The sequence below is a fragment of the Mustela lutreola genome, chromosome 12 (assembly GCF_030435805.1).
Source record: "Mustela lutreola isolate mMusLut2 chromosome 12, mMusLut2.pri, whole genome shotgun sequence".
NCBI lineage: Eukaryota > Metazoa > Chordata > Mammalia > Carnivora > Mustelidae > Mustela > Mustela lutreola.
In genome coordinates, this window is record NC_081301.1 from 12,498,379 (window position 1) to 12,517,357 (window position 18,979).

Genomic DNA, 18,979 nt, shown 5'->3' on the forward strand with positions numbered 1-18,979 from the left:
TGGGCTTCTCCCGAAGGAGATGGGGGTGCAGCAGCTTCTGGGGTAGGGAGAGGCAGGTTGGAAGGTCGCTCTGCCATAGCGGGAGGGGAGGTGGGGAAGGTAGGAGGAACGGGCCTCGGGCCAGCAGGGCAGTGGGGACGGGCCGGAGGATGAGGCCCATCCCGGAGCAAGGGCAGGAAGAGGGGACCTGAATTCAAGTTCATGGGACGTCATAGGCCAGTGCCGCTGTGAGGGAGGACATATCTCTGCCAGGCCCATGGCAGTGGGCAGGAAATGGCCCCTTCCTGAAGGACAGGCTCTCTGTGCTTACCAAAGCCAGGTCTGCACAGCAGAGGGCTTGCGGGGGCACTACCAGGACCAGGCCGGGGTGTGGGGGGCTGGGCATTCTGGAGAAAGGCCCGGTTTCCCTATTCTTAGACTTGGGCGGCCTCTGTTCTCAGAGGAACAGCAGGTGACAGAAATAAAAGGGGGAAGAAGGACCAAGAAACGGAGTCTGAGGCAGAAATCATGACAGACAGACAGGCAGACAGATGGTGTGAGTAGATAGAAGAGCCGCAAAGCGCATGGAGACAGACACAGACGCAGAGAGACGAGTGGGTGACACAGCAGCAGGCAGGGACGGGGCTGGAAGCCAGGAGGGAAGTGGAGCCACCACAGAGCGGCGCAGGGAGCTGCCGCTCTTGGTCCCCACGCAGCTGCGCTGTGGGCTCTCACCCGCAGGGACAAGTTCAAGAGCCTTCCTAGGGTCCGACGCAGGGGCAAGGCTGGCTGGCCCCAGAGGGTGCTGAACAAGCCCTCCTCCCCTTCAGGTCTCTGCTCCAGGACAGCCCTGCATGCAGCTAGCCGACGAGTTCTCCGAGCCTCCTGCATCCCACACTCACTGAGCACCTACTGTTTGCCTCCATGGTGCCTGCACTGCCTCCTAAAATCCTCTCAACAACCTTACCAGGAGGCTCAGAGAGGTTAGGCTGTTGGCTCGAGGTCACACAGTAAGTATGCCCTGATATAAAATTCAAGCTCAGGTCTGCCTGGTGGGCCAAGGAGTTGTTTTTTCCTGTTTTTTTTTTTTTTTTTTTTTTCTGTTGCCCCGCTCCCCCTCCCCGGATTTAAATGGGTCTGTCTCAGAAGGTGCTTCAGTGAGTCTCAGTACTTTAAGGAATTTTCCCCCTCCCCCATCTCCCAGGTTTGATTGGGAATGAAGGAAGCTTGGAAGGGGCAGAGGTGGATGTCAGAGGGGACTCCTCTGCCTCCCAAATTGCATCTGGATCCTTCCGCGGAAGCCTGGCAGCTTCTCCAGGCACACCTCCCTCCCTCCCTGCAATCCCCTGGGCTCTTAAGAAGCTGGAGGAACAATTGCTAATCAGCTTCCGAGAGAGTCTGGAGAATGAATGGAGAAGCCAACAACACGCGCCTCGATTGCTGGCAGCTGGTCCCCTCCCCAAGCCGCAGCCCCCGCGCTGGCTCCTAGCTCCCTTCTCCATTCCAGCCTTTCCTCCTGCTGCCCTATTTTGCTCAGGCCTTTTCAGGTTTGTCCCTCAACCTGATGAAGCCACAGGCGTTGAGAGATCATCTTCCCTGACACATCTCTTCACTTACCCACCTCCCAAGTGACGCCCCCGCCCAATGCTAAGCATACTTTCCTCTCTGAGCCTTCACACACTCTAGCCCTTCTGCAAGGACAGCTCTACTCTAGCCAGCAGACTCCTATGCATCGTCTGAGGGCCAGCTTCCAGGCCACCCCCTCTGTGAAGCCTGCCTAGATCTCTCCCACTCCTCCAGGGCAAACGCCCTCCCCTGGGCTCCCATAGCTGTACCCAGACTGTGATATTCATGGCACAGCCCCTCCCCTTCTCTTCCCTCCCAGGGGCCTCCCTTTCTTCCCTTGGTCCCACTGGGAATGACTCACTCAGCATCCCTGGGCTCCTCCAGGGCAGCGGTCCGGATGGCGTGACCACCATTGCAACCCCAGCACTTGGGAAATGATGAATGAATGAATGAATGAATGAATGGAGAGAACCTTGAGTTTCTCATCTGCAAAATGGGGGGAGTAGTAATTCTGCCCTCTCAGGGCCACTGTGAGCCTTGATGAAGATCCATGTTTGCTTTTTGCTGACTCTCACTATGATTGTGAGTGTTTATTGAAGGGAGCCTGATTCCCCTGGGGCCGTTCTAAGGGATTCCTGCGAGCAGAACACATGGAGGGCTCCTCGGAGGGGCAGCCTGCCCGCTAACGGGAGTGGGGAAGGACGCAGAGCTGCTAAAGTGTTTGTAGAGTCAGGCCGGAGGCACGGGCCCTGAGAGCCAGGCTGGGCTGGGCATCTGTCTCCCGACACTTCCCAGCCCATGGGAGGAGCTGGGATCTGGAGCAAGAGTGGAACAGAGGGTTAGCATGGCGGTGTGGGGGCCTGCGGACCCCCCCATGTGTTCAGGGGGACCAGAGAGGTGGCCAGTTGAGCTGGGGGGCCTCGGAGCCCTATCCTGGCTCAGAAGACTCAAAGTGAGTGGCATCTGTGGGGTGAGGGCGGCCGGGCATGGACCTGGGTGCGTCTGTAGGCTGGTCCAGCCGCCTGGGCCCCCCATGGGTCCTGGAGGAGACCCCCAACCCCAGCCGTTGAGGGCCCCAGCCAGAAGAAGGCCAGTTCATGTCCTGCCCCGGGGAGGGAGACCTACAGCTGGCCAGGGCCCTTCTGAAAATGGAGCCTGAAGCTCAGAATAGCAGGTGGGGCTGGGCTGGCGTCAGCACCGTGGGCCACGCAGATGGCACGGGGCTGAGCTGGAGCAGCCGCCTCCTTATTTTTGGATGGGGAGGCGGGAGAGGTCCCTGCCGCCGTGTCACGAAGGTCCGTATTCAGGTCCCAGCTGCACCTGTGATTGGCCACGAGCCATTGTCAAGGACACAACTTAGCTACCCTCTGGGGTCTCCGTGCCCACTTCCCTGGGCCAGGGAGGGAGAGCACGTCCTGCTCTAAGCGCAGCACCTGGCGTGTGGGAGGTGCTCACAGCCCATCACCTGCTGCTATGACTCCAACAGGGGTCCACCGTCTGGAGCCGGTGGCCTCTCCGGGGATAGGCTGCCTCCCCCCAGCCCCCCATGGGGAAGCCTGAGATCATCGGAGACAGAGGAAGGGAGCATCATTCTGCCTTAGGTGGATGTGGGGAGAGAAGAGGAGGTGCAGTCAGGGCAGGCTTTCTGGAGGTGGCAGCCTTTCAGCCCAGCCTTGAAGGGTGGGTGGGATTCCCAGGGGGCAGACATTGCTAGAGGCCTCCCCAGAGACCTGGACTGTGATCTTGGGGGCAAAATGAGAGCCAGAGGATCTGTCTCAGTCCGGAGGCGTCAAGCGGGGCGCCCCCTCCTGGGAGGAAAGAAAGGTGCAGGGTGTCCCTGGGTTGAGGGGGGGCAGTGACAGCGGCGGCGCAGGGGTAGGGGGGTCTGGGCTGTGGGTAGTGTGGACTGGGCAGGGTGGTGCAGAGCTGATGGGGGGTGCTGTGGGCAGCCCCTCTCTGCCGGTGGAGGCAGGGGGAGAGAGGAAGGGGCCTTTCTCCGCCCTTCCCGGCCTTATCCTTGGCCCTGGCTCCCTCTCCCTTCCCTCCCAGCGTGGGGCTGGATAGGCCTCCCCAGAGCCTCAGTTCTTGGGCCTTAACTCTGCTTCGGAGCTCTCACAAGCGAGTGAAAGCAAACGCATGGGTCACTTAGTGAGTGGTTGTTACGGTTCTGGCCTCTTGGTGAGAACTTTACCTGGACTATCTGGTTTAATGCTCACCGATTTTCTCGGTCCCATTCCACAGAGAGAAAACGGAGGCACCTGTGCCCCCGCCCCTCAGCAGGCATCTTTCTGGAGGTTGGCACGTGGTATTGAAGTCCCCCTCCTCTCCCCAGACTCCTCGGGTTCCCTTCTCCTCCCAGTACAGACAAATTCCCATGGGTTTCCCCAGCCCCCCGGCACCCCTGGGACACCCTGTCATCCCCTTTCTCACACCCACCACCAAAGGGCTCCACTGGGAAAAGCAACACAGAGCAGGAGAAGCCCCAAGGGCCAGGCTTTTTGCCCCCATGACAAACATGGCGGATTCAGGCTGGAGAGCTGTTCCTGCTAACTCCAAGGATATCTCAGACCCAGTGTGTCCAATGTTGAACTCACTGTTGTCCCCCAAACCTGACTCTCTTTCTGGTCCCATTTAGGGGATGACACCTCCATCCCTCAGTCCGGCAGCCTGGGGACAGCCTGCGGTCGCCTCAGACGTGCTGTCTCACTTGCCTTCCGGGGTCCTCCCCAACATCTCGAGGCCCCCCCCACCCTTCTAACGGCGCCCGGCACGTAGTAGGTGTTCAGCAAAACTTTCTTGAATCATGGAAGGAATGGGTCAGGCTCCAGACTCTCTTCCTCCAACCTGTCCCCCGCTCGGTAGTCAGAGGGACGTGTTGGGAAATGTCCGTCTAAATCATCCTGCTCGGGTTGCAAACCCTCAGTGAGCTCAGGATGGCGTTCGCGCTCCCCCTCCTTGCGCGACCCTGAATAACTTGGCCCCGTCCGCCTCCCCAGCCTCCTCTCCCCACACTCCGCTATATATAGCGATGTTCCAGCCATAACAAGGGCTTGTAGGCGGCCAACTGCGCAGGGCTGTTCACGCTCGTCTTTGTGCATGCTTGTCCCTCTGGCTAGCCGTGCTCCCCCCTCCTGCCCCATCTGCCTCGTGAACTATCTGCTTCGGGAATCAATTTAAAGGTCCTCCTGGCAGAGAGGCCCCACCTGACTACCTTGCCTGCCCCCAGATAGCCCTGGGAGCTGTGCCTGGCATTTGTGGAGGCGTCTGCCCTCCGGATGGATGGGAGCGTCCCCAGCCTGGGGACTTGGTCACACTCATCTCTGTGGGGAAAGAAGGAGGGGAAGGAAGTTTCTCAGTTTCACTTAAATTGAGGTACAAAAGCAGCCTTGTCCAGGACTTGAGCGATACACATCCTTGCGTTTATTTGACCAAAAGGAGGTCACTATCAGCCGCTTACTGATGCGCAATGAAGGACCCTAAATCGGGTGGCTTAAAATAGTGGCAATTTATTATTTTTCCTGGTTCTGACGGTTGAGCAGGTTCTGCTGGGAAGTTCCTCTGCTCCATGCACTGTAGCTGAGGTCCCCCTGTGGCCGTGCTCAGCTCGGAGCGCAGCTGGGGGCTGGAGCCTCTCATCCCGGGGGTCTCCCCACGGGACTCTCATCATTCTGCAGCCCTGCCTGAGCATCTTTTCTTTTCTTTTCTTTTTTTTTAATTAAGCCAAGTAAAGTTTTTAAAAAATATATTTTATTTATTTATTTGACAGAGATCACAAGTAGGCAGAGAGAGAGAGGCAGGCAGAGGGAAAGGGGGAGGAGGCTCCCCGCCAATCAGAGAGCCCAATGTGGGGCTCGATCCCGGGACCCTGGGATCATGACCCGAGCCGAAGGCAGAGGCTTTAACCCACTGAGCCACCCAGGCATCTCCTGCCTGAGCATCTTGAAGCATGGCACTGGCTTCCAGCAGAGAACATTCCAGGACAGCAAGACATGGTGCAGAAGACCTTCTTCGACCTTTGCTTCTGTCACACTCGCTGATGTTCCATTGGCCGGAAGCAAGTCACATGGCCAAGGCGGGGGACTGGGGTATGACACGCTGGGGTCATCCGTGTAACTGCCTGCCGTGGTTATGTTTCCTTCTTTAGAAATGGCTCGAAGTATAACTGAGAGTACTTTCCACCTGTCATATCAAGGCAAACTGAGTCAGTCAAAAGCAGTTCGAAGTCACCTTGGATCCCTTTGCTTTGAGCCTAAGGCTCAGCCAAAGTTGGGGTCTGTTCCATTAACCAAGGTTGGGTCTGCAGCCCCAATGTCTGTGTCATGCACCAGCCCTACCCCGGGAGGCTGGGTCTTTGAGGACGCTCCTTTCCGTGGGACACCTGTCACTATAGGTGGTAAGACAGGAGTGACACTGTGCTTTCTACCACGCCAGAGAACAGCAGGGGGTTCCATCGAGGGCTCGGGCTTTGTTGCTTGGAAGGGGGGAAGGTAAGGATCATCCCCCGTCTCCACACTCCCCATCTGTCCCCGCCTTATTTCCCTTTCTCTTTTCCCATTTCTGATTCAGGAATGTGGGCCAAGTGACCTTTAACTTCCCAGTTTTATTTGTCTGTCAATGTCCCTTTGGGGCCAGGCAAGGCTGTGTTTATTGGGTGCCTACCACGTGCCAGCCACTTCTCTTGTCCTCACTCTGGAAGCCCCTGGAGGCCACTAAGCTCCCTGATGGCACACTGCTGTCCTTCACAGCTCGGTTCTGGGGCCTGGGGCCCATCGCCCCGGTCCCTCTCTGAGGTGCACTGTGCTTGTCAAGACAGAGTTCGCTAACATTTCTGGCTCTCCTCCTCCATCACATGGGGGGATTGCTGTCTTCTTTAACTCTGAAGTTATGCTTGCTCTGGTGAACGCCATCTAAGCAGAGCCATCACGCATAACTTCGAGTGAAGCTTTAAAAGCCAGTATGTAACTCACCACGTCCCCTTTCTTCCCACCCATCATGGCCATAGACACATGCATATGTATATACATAGACACATGTATATGTGTGTACACACACATATGTACATGAACACACATGTATATATGCACACACACGTTCATATACATGTACATACATGCACACATGCACACATGTGTATATACATATATTTGTGTATACATATACACACACGACATATATGTATGTGTATATACATATATTTGTGTGTACATATACACATGGCATATATGTATGTGTATATACATATATGTATATATGTATACATGTATACATATATGTGTATACATTTTGGCAGAGCACATTCTGCATAGTTCCTGGAGATATATTTTGCTTATAACTGCTTTATTAAAGTTGATGGACCAACAGATGATTTTTTTACACAGACGCATGTATTGTCTGTCAGTGTTATGACCTTGTGTGATAACCATGGGCAGGACCCCTGTTCTATATACATAGTATGGATGAGAAATAGATTTTTCTGTTAAGTTTCTGAGACTTGGGGGACATTTGTTACTGCAGCATAACATAGCCTATCCTGACTGATGCATACACTTGAGTTCAAGAGGCCACAGGGCTGTTGGAGTCACCTGTGTGGTCCTCATACGATTTCTGGATGGCAAGATATCCTTCAAGCTGGCTCAAAATCCATTTGGTCCTCTCCAGGAGAAGCCAACGCGGGACTCAGTGGCTAATTGGTTGTGGAGGGGTGGGGGAAATGGAGGAGTCAGAGATCCAAAAATAGAGGGAAATCCTCTAACTCAGTTCACCCCTACACCCACCAAAGAAAGGATTTCTCCAATTGGGAGCATCGAAGATGTCTCTCTCTCTCCTTCCCCACTTTCCTCCCTCTCTTCCTTACCCTCTGTCTCTCCCTTTCTCTCTCTCTCTCTCCTTCCCTCTCTCCCTTTACCCCCCCCCCCACCTCTTTTCTTTAACACAACTTTCCGAAGTTGGGTTACACTTGAACTTCCGTAGTGGTTTTTTTCCTAGTACAACTCCAATGACACCCCAGCATCGCCACTTCTTGGCCGGGTGAGGCATCTCTCTTGATGATATTCAGATGATTGCTTTATAAAATATTTTTAAACCCCGACAGCTCTCCAAGAGAGAAACCTCTGATCAGAAGTCTGTGTGGCTTTCTATTTCTTTCAGCCTTTTAGGAAAAGTCATTTGAAGTTGGGTGTTTATTCTCTGCCTCCACAGAGCACTTAGGGGCACAGGATGACATCATTTTGTCATCTACATCACCCTCCAGTTTACTGCCTCCCAAGCCTGGCTGTTAATCTGTCACCTGGAAGTGGAGTATCTTGGATCTTCTCTTCTTCTGGTGGCTGGTGTGAAAGTCCAGCCAGGCAAGTGGGAAATCCAGCCTTTGGGCTTAATGCTGATGGCACAGGGATGCATGGTGCACGGAGCCTGGACCCCAAGACCTGGCATTTCCACGCCATCTTCTTCACCAGTTTGTAAAATGTCACATGTTCAGCTCTTTGAAGTTCTCCAGGAGCATCCAGGCCAAGCTCCTCACTTGCCTTGCATAGGGGAAATGGAAGGCTAGAGGGAGCAGGGCCAGGCCAGGGCCCCCTGGAGAGCTTGGACCCACCAGCAGGAGACAGCATGAGGGCATGGTGCAAAGGAAAGAACACGGACTCAGCACTGGACATGAGGAGACTGGAACTCCAGCTCTGTCACTTACTTGCTGTGTAACTTTGCATAAGAGCCTCCCTCTGTCTCAACTCTGAAATGGGAACCAGAATAATCATCAACATTGATAGATGCCCTGTGTGTAGGCACTTTGCCTCTTTCAACTAACTTATAGCTACTGTTGTTATCACTCTGCTTTTCAGATGAGGACAGTAAAGAACAGAGAATTTATCAAACTTGTGTAACGTCACAAAAAAGAGCAAAAATTCCAACCCAGTCTGACTGCTCTATTTTATATCAGAAGTCAGCAAATTTATAGCTGGTGGGAAGAATCTGGCCAACTATTTTTTTTAACATTTTTTATTGAAATATGACATATACTATACAATTCATATTTTTAAAGTGTGTAATTCACTAGTTTTTGTTTTATTCTGATTTGTGAATTTACCACCACTATCAATTTCATAATCCTAAGAAAACCCAAAAAACCTGCCTCTCTTAGCTCTCAGGCTCCCGAACCTCCCAGCCCTCATCAACCATAATTTCTCTTAGATTTGCCAGTTCTGGACATTTCATATGAATGGAAACATACAACATGCATCTGGCTTGTCTCACTCAGCATAATGTTTTCAATGTTCACGGTTCAGTACTTCATTCCTTTTTTTAAAAAAATTTTCATTTTGTGCTACAAATCTTTGTGAATCTCATGTCTTTCTCTCTCTTGTTTTACACCCTCACTTTGGCAGAGCACATTCTGCATAGTTCCTGGAGATTAATATCATTATATACTGAGAAATTTCTTATGTTTTGTATTCTTCATTCTTTCATATTGCCAAATAGTGTTTCTTTGAATGAATGAGGCCACATTTTATTTATCCATTTATCAGTTGATGAACCTTTGTGTTGTTTCCATTTGGGGACTATTCTGGAGAGAGCATCTGTCCACACTCTTGTACAGGTTCTCATGTAGACATGGTTTCATCTCTCCTGGGGATGCATGGGGGAGTGGAATTGCTGGGCCACATGCTGCTTCCGTATTTGTCATCTTTGGAGGACCTGTTCCACCATTTCCACACGTTAGCCACACTAACTTGTATTCAATAAGTTTCTAGTTTCTGCCCATCCTCACTCACCTTCCCTGTCTTTTTTTATTATAGTCATCCTACTGGGTCCAAAATAGTATCTAATTTGTGATTTTAGTTTGCATTTCCAGGAGGGCCAATGATATTGAGCATCTTTTCTGCCTGTTTTTGTAAATAAAGTTTTATTGCTGCACAGCTCAACATCACTGGCCCTCAGGGAAATGCAAACCAAAATACCCTGTACAGGGGATCATTGCGGTGTAGAGGAGGGTGAACCAGGCAGAGACAGCAACGCTTACAAAAGCCATGAGGTGCAAAAGTGTGTTTGCAAATAGAGCCATGCAGGAGCCCTTTAGTTTTACTCAGATGCTTGTTGCTGTGGCCCTTCCCTGCACCTCATCTGGCTTCAGCCTCTGCAAAACAAAACAAAACAAAACAAAACAAAACAAAACAAAACAAAACAAAACAAGCAAACAAACAAAACACCCCAACCAACCAACCAAAAACAACTTCAACAAAACAAAACAAAAAAAACGGACCTCAGGCGCCACCTGGTGGTGATCTTGGATACTAACCGGCTAGAAACAACGGGAGTCAAAGCGGCTCACATTCCTCTTCCAGGAACTGTTCCTTCCTATGTCTTTCCCTAGGTGTGGACTTGCTGTAAGAGTGATAGAACAATCAAAGGCCATTTTTTAAATTTAAAAATTATATTTTTCCAGTTATAGAAGCAATGTATGTTCATTTCAGAAAATTTGGAAAATATAGAAAAGAATAGGAACACCTGGGTGGCTGAGTCGGTAAAGCGTCCGACTCTTGATCTCAGCTCAAGTCTTGATCTCAGGCTCTCAAGCCCAAGCCCTGCGTTTGGGCTCCATGTCGGGCATGAAGTGTACTTTTTTAAAAAAGAGAAAATATAGAAAGGATTAGAGAAGAAAATCAGTCATCCTAATTCTACCACCCAGAATAACCACTATTAATATATTGGTGTATTTCCTTCCAGTGTTTTTCTCTGCATATAATTTTCACATAGCCCAAGATTAGCATGTATATATATTTACATATAAACACTTAGACATACATATGGGCTCAGTTATATATAAACATATGTTGAGTATGTTTTTAGCTTTTATTTCAAAATTTTTTTTAGTTTTTGTTTTTATAATTAAAAAAAAAAAACTTTAACTCCAGTATAATGAACACATAGTCTTATACTAGTTTCAGGTGTACAATACAGTGATTCAACAGCTCCGTGCATTGTTCAGGGCTCATCACAGAAAGTAGCCCCAACCTCCTCTCTGGTAACCATCTGTTTGTTCTCTATAGTTAAGAGTCTGGTTTTGTGGCTTGTCTCCCTTTTTTCTCCTTCTCTTCCATATGTGGGGTATTTTTGTGCATAAAGTCCTGGTGTGGGAGTGAGCGTGGGTGTTGGCAGCTGGGTGCTAGTGTCACGTCTTGCTGAGTTGGAACCCTTTCCTGGCTGTGTGACTTGGGCAAGTGACTTCTCGGGGTAACAATTTCTCTCTGTATCTGTAAAATGTGTTTCATACAGGACTTTCCCCAGGGCTGTTGTGAAGATCACACGACATGGTGTATGTGAAATCCCTCGGACAGTGCCTGAGGCAGAGAGGTTTACTCCTGGCAATACAGTACCATGGAAAGTTGCATCTGCCTTTATGATTCATGCCAGAAATCTCGAGAAATGGGACGGATTTCTGGGTCTAAGGATGTGAAGAGCCCCAAGGTTGATACAGTTTACCCAAATTCGAGAGGCAAATTGCAACCAAGATCTCGTGCCTCCAGCACCACAGCTGTTCTCATTTGTCTCTATATTCTTCTAGGCTCTGTTTGCGCAGAACACGTCTCAGCGTTGTAATTACAATGCTTGCACTCGCTGGCTTCATGTTACATCATCAACATTTTCCTAAACGTCTGGTGCTGTCATTGACAGCATTTGCCCCCTTTTGCTTAACTATTTCCTTATTGTGGACTATCTGAGTTTTCTTTTCCATTCATTCATTCATTCATTTATTCATTCATTCAGGAAGCAGTTCTGCCAGGCACCAGACTAGGCCCAAGGGTAGAGTGGTCAGCAAGAATGACATGCTCCTTACTGCGGGCACTTGGGCTCTGGCCAGCAAGAGAGGCCACTACAAACAAGCAAACAAGCGAGACTCCCACTGTAAGCTGTGGTGAGTGCTGGGAAGGAAAAGGAGGGAACTACGGGAGGGATCCACTTTGTGACATATTTTTATATTTTTGAGAGGTCGTCCGGGTGCCTCATTCTAACCTGCTACTTGCTCCTTGGCAGCTGTAACTGAGGCTTCTCTTTGAGGAGTCGCTTTTGGGGTTGGATTTTTCCACTAACACAGTTTCATGAGGAGTCAGAGCTCATGGAAGTGTTCGGAGATCTGACAATGAAATCCAGTGGGCCTTCTTTCCTGTTCTCCCTCCCTCTAAGGCTAGCGTTTCAACCAGTGTGGTCCCAAAGAGACTTGCAATTAGCCACTGCTCAAATCTACATGCGCTGTGCCTTTTCCTTACCCCCTTCCCAGTATAGGACTCCCAGTATAGCCCTGGGAGCCTTTGAACCAATTGTCAAAGGCGCCCCCTTCCAGAGGACAAAACCTCAATGACTGAGGCTTGGGGGTGCAGAGCACAAGTTGGATTTCAGCCCTTTTGAGGCTCCTTGAATCACCTGCATGACTGCACATGGCAGCCGTGCCCACAGCCTCTGGAATGCCAACCCCACGTACTTTCTATCTCTCTGATTGTCACTCCATCATGACAATGTATTTCATCTCTTATAGGAAGTCTTATCTAGCTTTTTAGTTCACAGTAAATTTTCCATTCCTTGAACTCCTGAATAATTTTTTTACTCCTTGCCTTATTTGCACTTAATTGTACACTGCCTTCTGATTCTTCCTGTTTTTCTCACTTGCATCACTATTTCACCTGATGAGGGATGATTTAGATTGAGAAATCAGAGATATCTCTGTAGATGTATCATTTATACTAAATGCTGAAGGAGAGGTCGGCAAGAGTTCTAGAGAAAGTGTTCTAGGCAGAGGGAAGGGCATGTGCAAAGGCCCTGAGGCAGAAGGTTTTTGAGATGCAAGGCCAAATGAATATGAGTAGCTCTGCATGGAATGGACTTTACAGATTTGGGAAATGAAGTGGAAAACAACTATTAAAGTATGCATTCTCATTACTTTCTGAGGACCTCTTTGTTCTAACCCCTGGAAAGGACATATAGAGATGAATCAGACCAGGCTACACATGTTCCTTCTTAGACTAATGGAGGAGGCTAAGATGGTTTCTATGTAGTGTGACAGACAGTCCATGGTAGAGGGTTATCATGAATGTCAGTAGAGGGATAGAGAGAGTAACTATTTCTGTTTGTGGGCACTGAGGAAAGCTTATCCAAGATGGAGACATCTGAGTGAGATCTGATGTAGGGTGACCCATGGAGGCTGGTGCATGGTCCAGGCTAAAGGCTTGGACTGGAACAATGATAATAAGGATGGACAAGAGAGGAAAGAGGAGAGAGACATTTCAGTGTAAAACCTGTAAGACTTGGAGATGGACTGGTTTTAGGAGGCCAGGGAGAGGAATAAGTTAAGGCACTGCAATTTTGGCATGGATGACTGAAGAAAGGCGGTACCTCTCGATGAGATCGGGAATGGAGGAGGAGAGACAGCATTTGAGGAGGGTGGTAGGTTGGTGGAGAGACATTGGGGGACGGCGAGGGCTTTTCTTTGGTACCACGGACAGCTCCAAGGATCTCCCCGAGTTGACTTGACATAGGCTAGATCAAATGGTTGACGCGAGATGCCTTAGCACCAGCAAAGGAGCTAATTTAATATACAGACTCCCAGTCCCACCCAAATATTCTGTGTCAAAATCTCTGGGGCTGGGGTTCAGGAAGGGGTTCAGGAAGCTGCTTTCTAAATAAGCACCCCAGATAACTCAGATACAGGCTATACTTAAACACTGAAACAAACCACGGTGGCCGCCAGAAGAAGAGATGAGAGCGCCCTCTGCTGCTAAAAGGACGTTTGGACCTCTTGAGTTTATGACTGGTGCATTTTAAGGCAGTTTATTTAGGAAGGGAATCCCAAAGCCAAAACAAAGAAACAAGAGACCAGGGGATATGAGTGAGAAAGAGGGGCCACCTGTGTGCAGTTACAGTTAATGTCTTCAGTCTGGGGGTGCTGTTACACCTTCCCAACTGCATTCCCTTAAAAAAAAAATGTGGCTCCCTAAGGCAAGAGGAGAGAACCCTCTCCTTGGATTGGCTTTAAAAGTATATTTCATCCCAAAAGAAATGAAAGCAGGGACTTGAAAGGGTATTTGTGTACCCGTGCTCCTAAACATTATTCTCCACAGCCAACAGGTGGAAGCGATCCAAATGTCCATTGACGGATGAATGGGTAGAGAAAATGTGGTGGATTCATGAGCAAAACATTATCCAGTCTTAAAAAGGAAGGACATTCTGGGATATGCTACATCATGGATGAACCGTGAAGGCATTATGCTGAGTGAAATTAGCCAGACACAGAGGGACAAATATTGTATGATTCCACTTGTATGTAATGAGGTCCCTGGAGGAGTCAAATTCATGGAGAGAAAGTAGAATGGTGGTTACCAGGAGCTGGGGGGAGGAAGGATGGGGAGTTATGGCTTAATGAGTACAGAGTTCCATTTGGAGAAGGTGAAAAAGCTCCAGAAATGGGTGTTGGTGATGGTTTTTACGCACTCATGTGAATTCACTTAATGCCATCGAAGGGCACGCCTAAAAAAAGGTTAAAATAGCAACTTTTATGTTTATTTTTCCACAATACAAAAAGGGACATAATAAGAAAAGCGGTGTTAATGCCCTCCACTTGACGGGGAATGCGTAGGGCTTCTCCATCCCATGCGGCGCTGAGAGCAGGGAAAGATGCCTCCCTTCTCCGTCTGGGGTTCTCCCAGGACCAGCAGGTGCTTCTTTCAGCGGATACCTGCTCCCCCAGGGCCTGGACCGGTCCCGGCCAGCATCAGACTGAGGTGCTTCCAGATAGTGGAGTTCCCTCCCCGCAACGAGGTCCTGCCTCCTTCTTCCGAGGTTGTTATTCCAGCGACTGTGTAGCGGGGTGGGGGAAAGCGGGCCTCTTGTTTGAGATCCTCCGCAGCCCCCGGACTCAGGAGCCCCACAAGTGCCCCAAACCCTAGTAACCTCAATCTCATCTCTTGCCTCCAAATTCTGCGCCCTTAGATAACCAGCGCCGTCTTCCCGAGCCCGCGGTCCCAGGCGGCTTTCCGCCCTCTTCCAAGATGGCCGCCCGCGCCTCTGTGACAGGCCTGATCACGTGGGCGCCGCCGCCTATGAGGTCGCCGCGGCTCCGGCCGCGATTGTCCCTTCCCGGGCCCCGTCCCGAGGAGGTGCCCGCCCTTGTCAACCAAAGCCTGAGCGATCATGGCAACGGGCTTTGGCGGGGAGCGCGTGGCCGCGGCGGCAGTTTGGTCGCGGGCCGGGACGGCCGAGCGGCGGCGGCGGCGGTGGCACTGGCGCTGGTACCGTCCCTGAGCGCCATGCAGCGGGGCAGCTCCGAGAGGGAGTTGGCGGCCGGCTGGGAGGCGGAGGCGGTGGCCGTGGCCGAAGCGCCGGCGGCGGCTGCGGTGGCGGCGGCGGCGGAGCCGGTCGGCGTGGACTCGGGCGCGGCCGGGGAGCCGGAGCGCAAGGCGCCGGAGGAGCAGTCCAAGGAGCGCGCCCGGGCGCAGCCCCGCGCGGCCGAGGAGGGGGACGCCCTGGTGACCCCGCGGCCGCCGCCCACGCTGCCCCTGGCGAAGCCGCAGCCGGCGCGGGTGCGGGGCCTCTGCCCGCACCGGAAGCCCCGGAGCAAGGGCCGGGGCTGCCGGCGGAGCTCGGGCCGCTCGGCGGACGAATACTGCTCCCAGCGGCGGGTCACCGTGGACAGCTCCAAGGCCAGGACCTCCCTGGACGCCCTGAAGATCAGCATCCGCCAGCTCAAGTGGAAGGAGGTGAGGCCCGGCCCGGCCGCGTGGGCACGGGGGGAGGGTGGACTGTTCGTCCTCAGAGGACCTCTCACGGCCCAGGGCTAAGGGCTGAGGGCTGAGGGCTGAGCTCCTGTTGAGCACCAGGCTCCCAAGTGCTCATCCTTCAAGGCCTAGCCGCCAAAGTCACTTCCTCCCGAAGACTTGAAGCCCGCTCCGGGTCAAGTTAGTCACTCCTTCCCCTGGCTCCCCTAACACTACGGCTCTGGCTTCTAGCCATCAGCGCTCACCCGCCCCAGACGCCAGCACTCCCCTACATCGTAGATCTTAGCTTCTATGTCTGTCTCCTCCACCAGCTTTGGGTCTTCGGGGCCCGGGACCCTCTCTGTCACTTCATTCATGTTCTCATGGTACAGCACTTCCTGTGCGGCGGTTGAGGAGTTGGTACTTTGGAGGCAGACAGACTTAGGGTCTCAGCACACCCTGCCACTTAGGTATGCGACTTCGAGGAGCAAGTTGTTTCACCTCTTAAGCCTGTTTCCTTCCTATAAAGTGAAGCTAATAATCTGTCTCCTTTCAGAGGACTCTGCTTATTGTAGCGTGGCACAAGTGTGCAGTAAATGGTAACTCATCCCACCACCTTCTCCTCTCCCTCTTCCTCCATCGCTGTCACCGCCACCAGCATCATCATCCGGGCAGGACCTGTATTTTACATTCTAGGACTTGGCATATAGTGCGTGTCAGTAAGTGGTGGATGCCCGGGTGAGTGAAGGGATGGGTTATTCATCCCTGAACCCATTTTAGACCTGGCGGGGGCTGGGATGCAGCCCCAGTGACACAGAGGGGTGCCTGTTGCAGTTGGCTGACTGGGTACAGCCATTTGACTGAATTTTCAGCTTCTAAGGCTATTTAACAGGGTCCCAGGAGTGGCGGATTGTAATTTAGGGGAGACAAGTCTGGAGCCTTAGACTCAGATGGTCTGCTGATGGAATGGGCATCTTCAGCAGGCAACATGAAGATTCGGGTACTTAGCTCTATGCTTGGCTTATGGCAGACATTCAGGAATGGTTTTATGAAGTTGGAACACACAGAGGGATGGCCACAGAAAGGATCAATGAGGTCAGAAAGTTGGCGTCCCAACAGGAAGGAGTCATGTAGTTTGGAGGGAAGTCAAGATTCAGGTGGGAAAGGGTTAGCCATTGGGGGCATCTGACTTCTCATTCCCCGCTCTACTGGTGTCCGGGTCCCCAGGCTTGGGGCTGGGGTTTCAGAGGACTTTCATGCCTAGGAAACCTGCAAGGAGGGCTCCCTGTTCTGGGCAGGAGCCCAGGTCTGGGCCAGAGATAAGAGGGCCAGAACAACATGGAATTGGAGAACTTGTCAATGCCGTAGTCTTAATGAAAAAAGAATCCAGGGACTGAAACCAGGCCACAAGAACCAGGCGAGGCTGACCGGCCCCACTTAGCTTAGCCCTGTGAGAGAGAGAGACATGAAGCTGACTAGATCTTGAGAGATGCAGCCAGAAGGACTCAGAAACGAGCAGGCATACATGCCAGGTTCATGCACTCAGTCTGTGAGTGTTTGCCGTGGATGCCGGACCCTGGGAATCAAGGACCCTTAAGATGTAACCTCTGCCTCCCGGACATTATAGTAGGGATAAAACACAAGTAGAAAAACCCATTGCAGTGATTATAGCTTCTTTGCTCCTGCTTCCTGAAATGCTCTTTTCCCAGTTATCTGCATGGCTCACTCTGTCACTTTCCATGTCAGGGCAAACGCCACCTCCTCAGAGAAGCCTTCCCCTGTGATCCCTCCTCCAACCCTTACTCTTCTTTATTACAAACTCTACTCAACACTATATTGTGTGTTGTTATTTATTACCTGTTTCCATCATTAGAATGTAAGCTCCATGCGGGCAGGGGCTTTGTTTTATTTACTGCTGTATCCTCAGGTGCTTGGCGCATAGTAAGTGTTCAATAAATACTTGTTGAATGGATGAACACATGATGTGATGCGTGTCTCCCTGTCCCTTCTTAGAGCTTAGTAGGTGCTAGGGGAGAAGAAGAAGGCCATACCAAGAAGAGCTTCCTGGAGGAGAGATGTAAGCTGAGTTCTGAGTGCCAAAAAGGAGCGGGGAGTTAAGGAGGGGCTGTGGACTTTGTATCTCTGGTAGAGGGCATAGTATAGGCCCAGCTGAGGCACATTCGGGACTTTGCATATAGTTCAGTATGGTGGGATGTGCATGTTTAATGGTCTTTCCGTTTATCGACTCTGCTTGTTTGGCAAGTGAGTTCAGCTCTTTAGGCCTCTTCGTCTGCCTCTCTATCAAAGGGGGATAAGTTGGGCGAGATAAGTGGTTCCTGGGCTCTCCTGTGACAGCCACATAATGGTCATGTTCATCTACACGAGGCCCTTGCATGGGTGGACCCTGTGTAGGGGGCAGTTTCCAGGCACCACCTGTAACTGCCCCCTCCACCCCAACCCTGCCTTTCCCTTCTCACTCAGAGAGACACTGGCCTGCAGGTGGAGTTTCTCCTTCTGGTAGATTTTAAAACAAATTCACTCACCACAATAGGACTTTACTATTCGACGTGTGATTATTCACTTAATGTCCCTCTTCCCTATGAGTCTGTGAGGTCCTGGTCCTCCTGGGAGGGCGGGAGTGGTGTTTGACTTGGCACACGCTGTAGATGTTTGATAAATATTCACCAAATGATGCTACTTGTCTCAGAGCTCATATTTCATGCTGATACCCTAGAATGTGGAGTTTCAAAAGTACTGGAGTGGGTAAACTTGAAGTTCCTTCCAGCTTTAAGCTATGACAATGGTATTTTTAGTACCTACTGTAAAATTGAAAAGATGACTAGTAATGTATATAAAGCAGGTACTAACGAAGTAAAGACACTACTTCTCTAGGCCTCAGTTTCCCCATCTGTTACAGGGGTGATGGTGGACAAGATCACCTGTAACGTTCAGCACTGATGTTCTAGGAGCAGACATATCTCCACCGGGAGCTGGGACGTGAGGGATTGAATGGCGTCCCTTGAATGCTGGGCTGTAGCTGTGGGATTTGGGATACCCACCCAGCTGGCTGGCTTTGGCGGGGGTGAGCGGGCAGTCCAGGTAGGAAATAAGATCATGAACACCAACCAGGGTAAAAATATTTCCTTTGTGAGTGTACAGTGAGGGGCCACACCACACGGTCCACTTAGCACGGCATCACGTAGCCAGCGTGTGAATTCAACACGTGCCTGGTTACAGGACACGGTCTCCCTTCCTCCTTCACTTTTATTACACATACATTTAACAACAATGATTGTGAATGTCAGCGACTATGATGACCCCTTACGTAACTCTTAGCCTGCACCAGGTACTCTTCTAAGTGCTTAATGTATCTACAGTGATCGGATTTTCCCAACAACCCAATAAAGGGCCTCATTGTCTCTATTTTTCGGAAGAGGAAGTTGAAGTACACAGAGGGTAACTTATCCAAGGTCATGTGGCTGATCAGTGGTGGAGCTAGCATTCGAAACAGACACTCCTTTGGAAACTAGCCTTCAGTTCTGGACACTTCTCTCTGTTTCCTACTGGATCTCTGTCTGCAGACCCTGGGTTGGAGTTCCAGATCTAGATGTGAATGGGAATCACTCCTTGCCCTCCAGCAGCAGGGACAGACATGCACACAATGGCAGTCCAGTCTGGGTGTTGAATGGGGGTAA

The 18,979-nt window shown here is 51.1% G+C and overlaps 1 protein-coding gene across 4 annotated transcripts in view; it reads left to right on the forward strand.

Annotated features, from left to right (window-relative positions):
- The first annotated feature begins 14,676 nt into the window (after positions 1–14,676).
- TTLL11 (tubulin tyrosine ligase like 11) overlaps positions 14,677–18,979 on the forward strand; it is a 225,907-nt gene continuing 221,604 nt past the window's right edge. For 3 of the 4 annotated variants that reach the window (XM_059141423.1, XM_059141424.1, XM_059141425.1), the window contains exon 1: positions 14,677–15,287. In XM_059141423.1, the coding sequence (XP_058997406.1) occupies positions 14,838–15,287 (450 nt within the window). In that variant the 5' untranslated portion in view covers positions 14,677–14,837. The remainder of the gene's footprint in view (positions 15,288–18,979) is intronic. The other variant, XM_059141427.1, reaches the window with a different exon arrangement.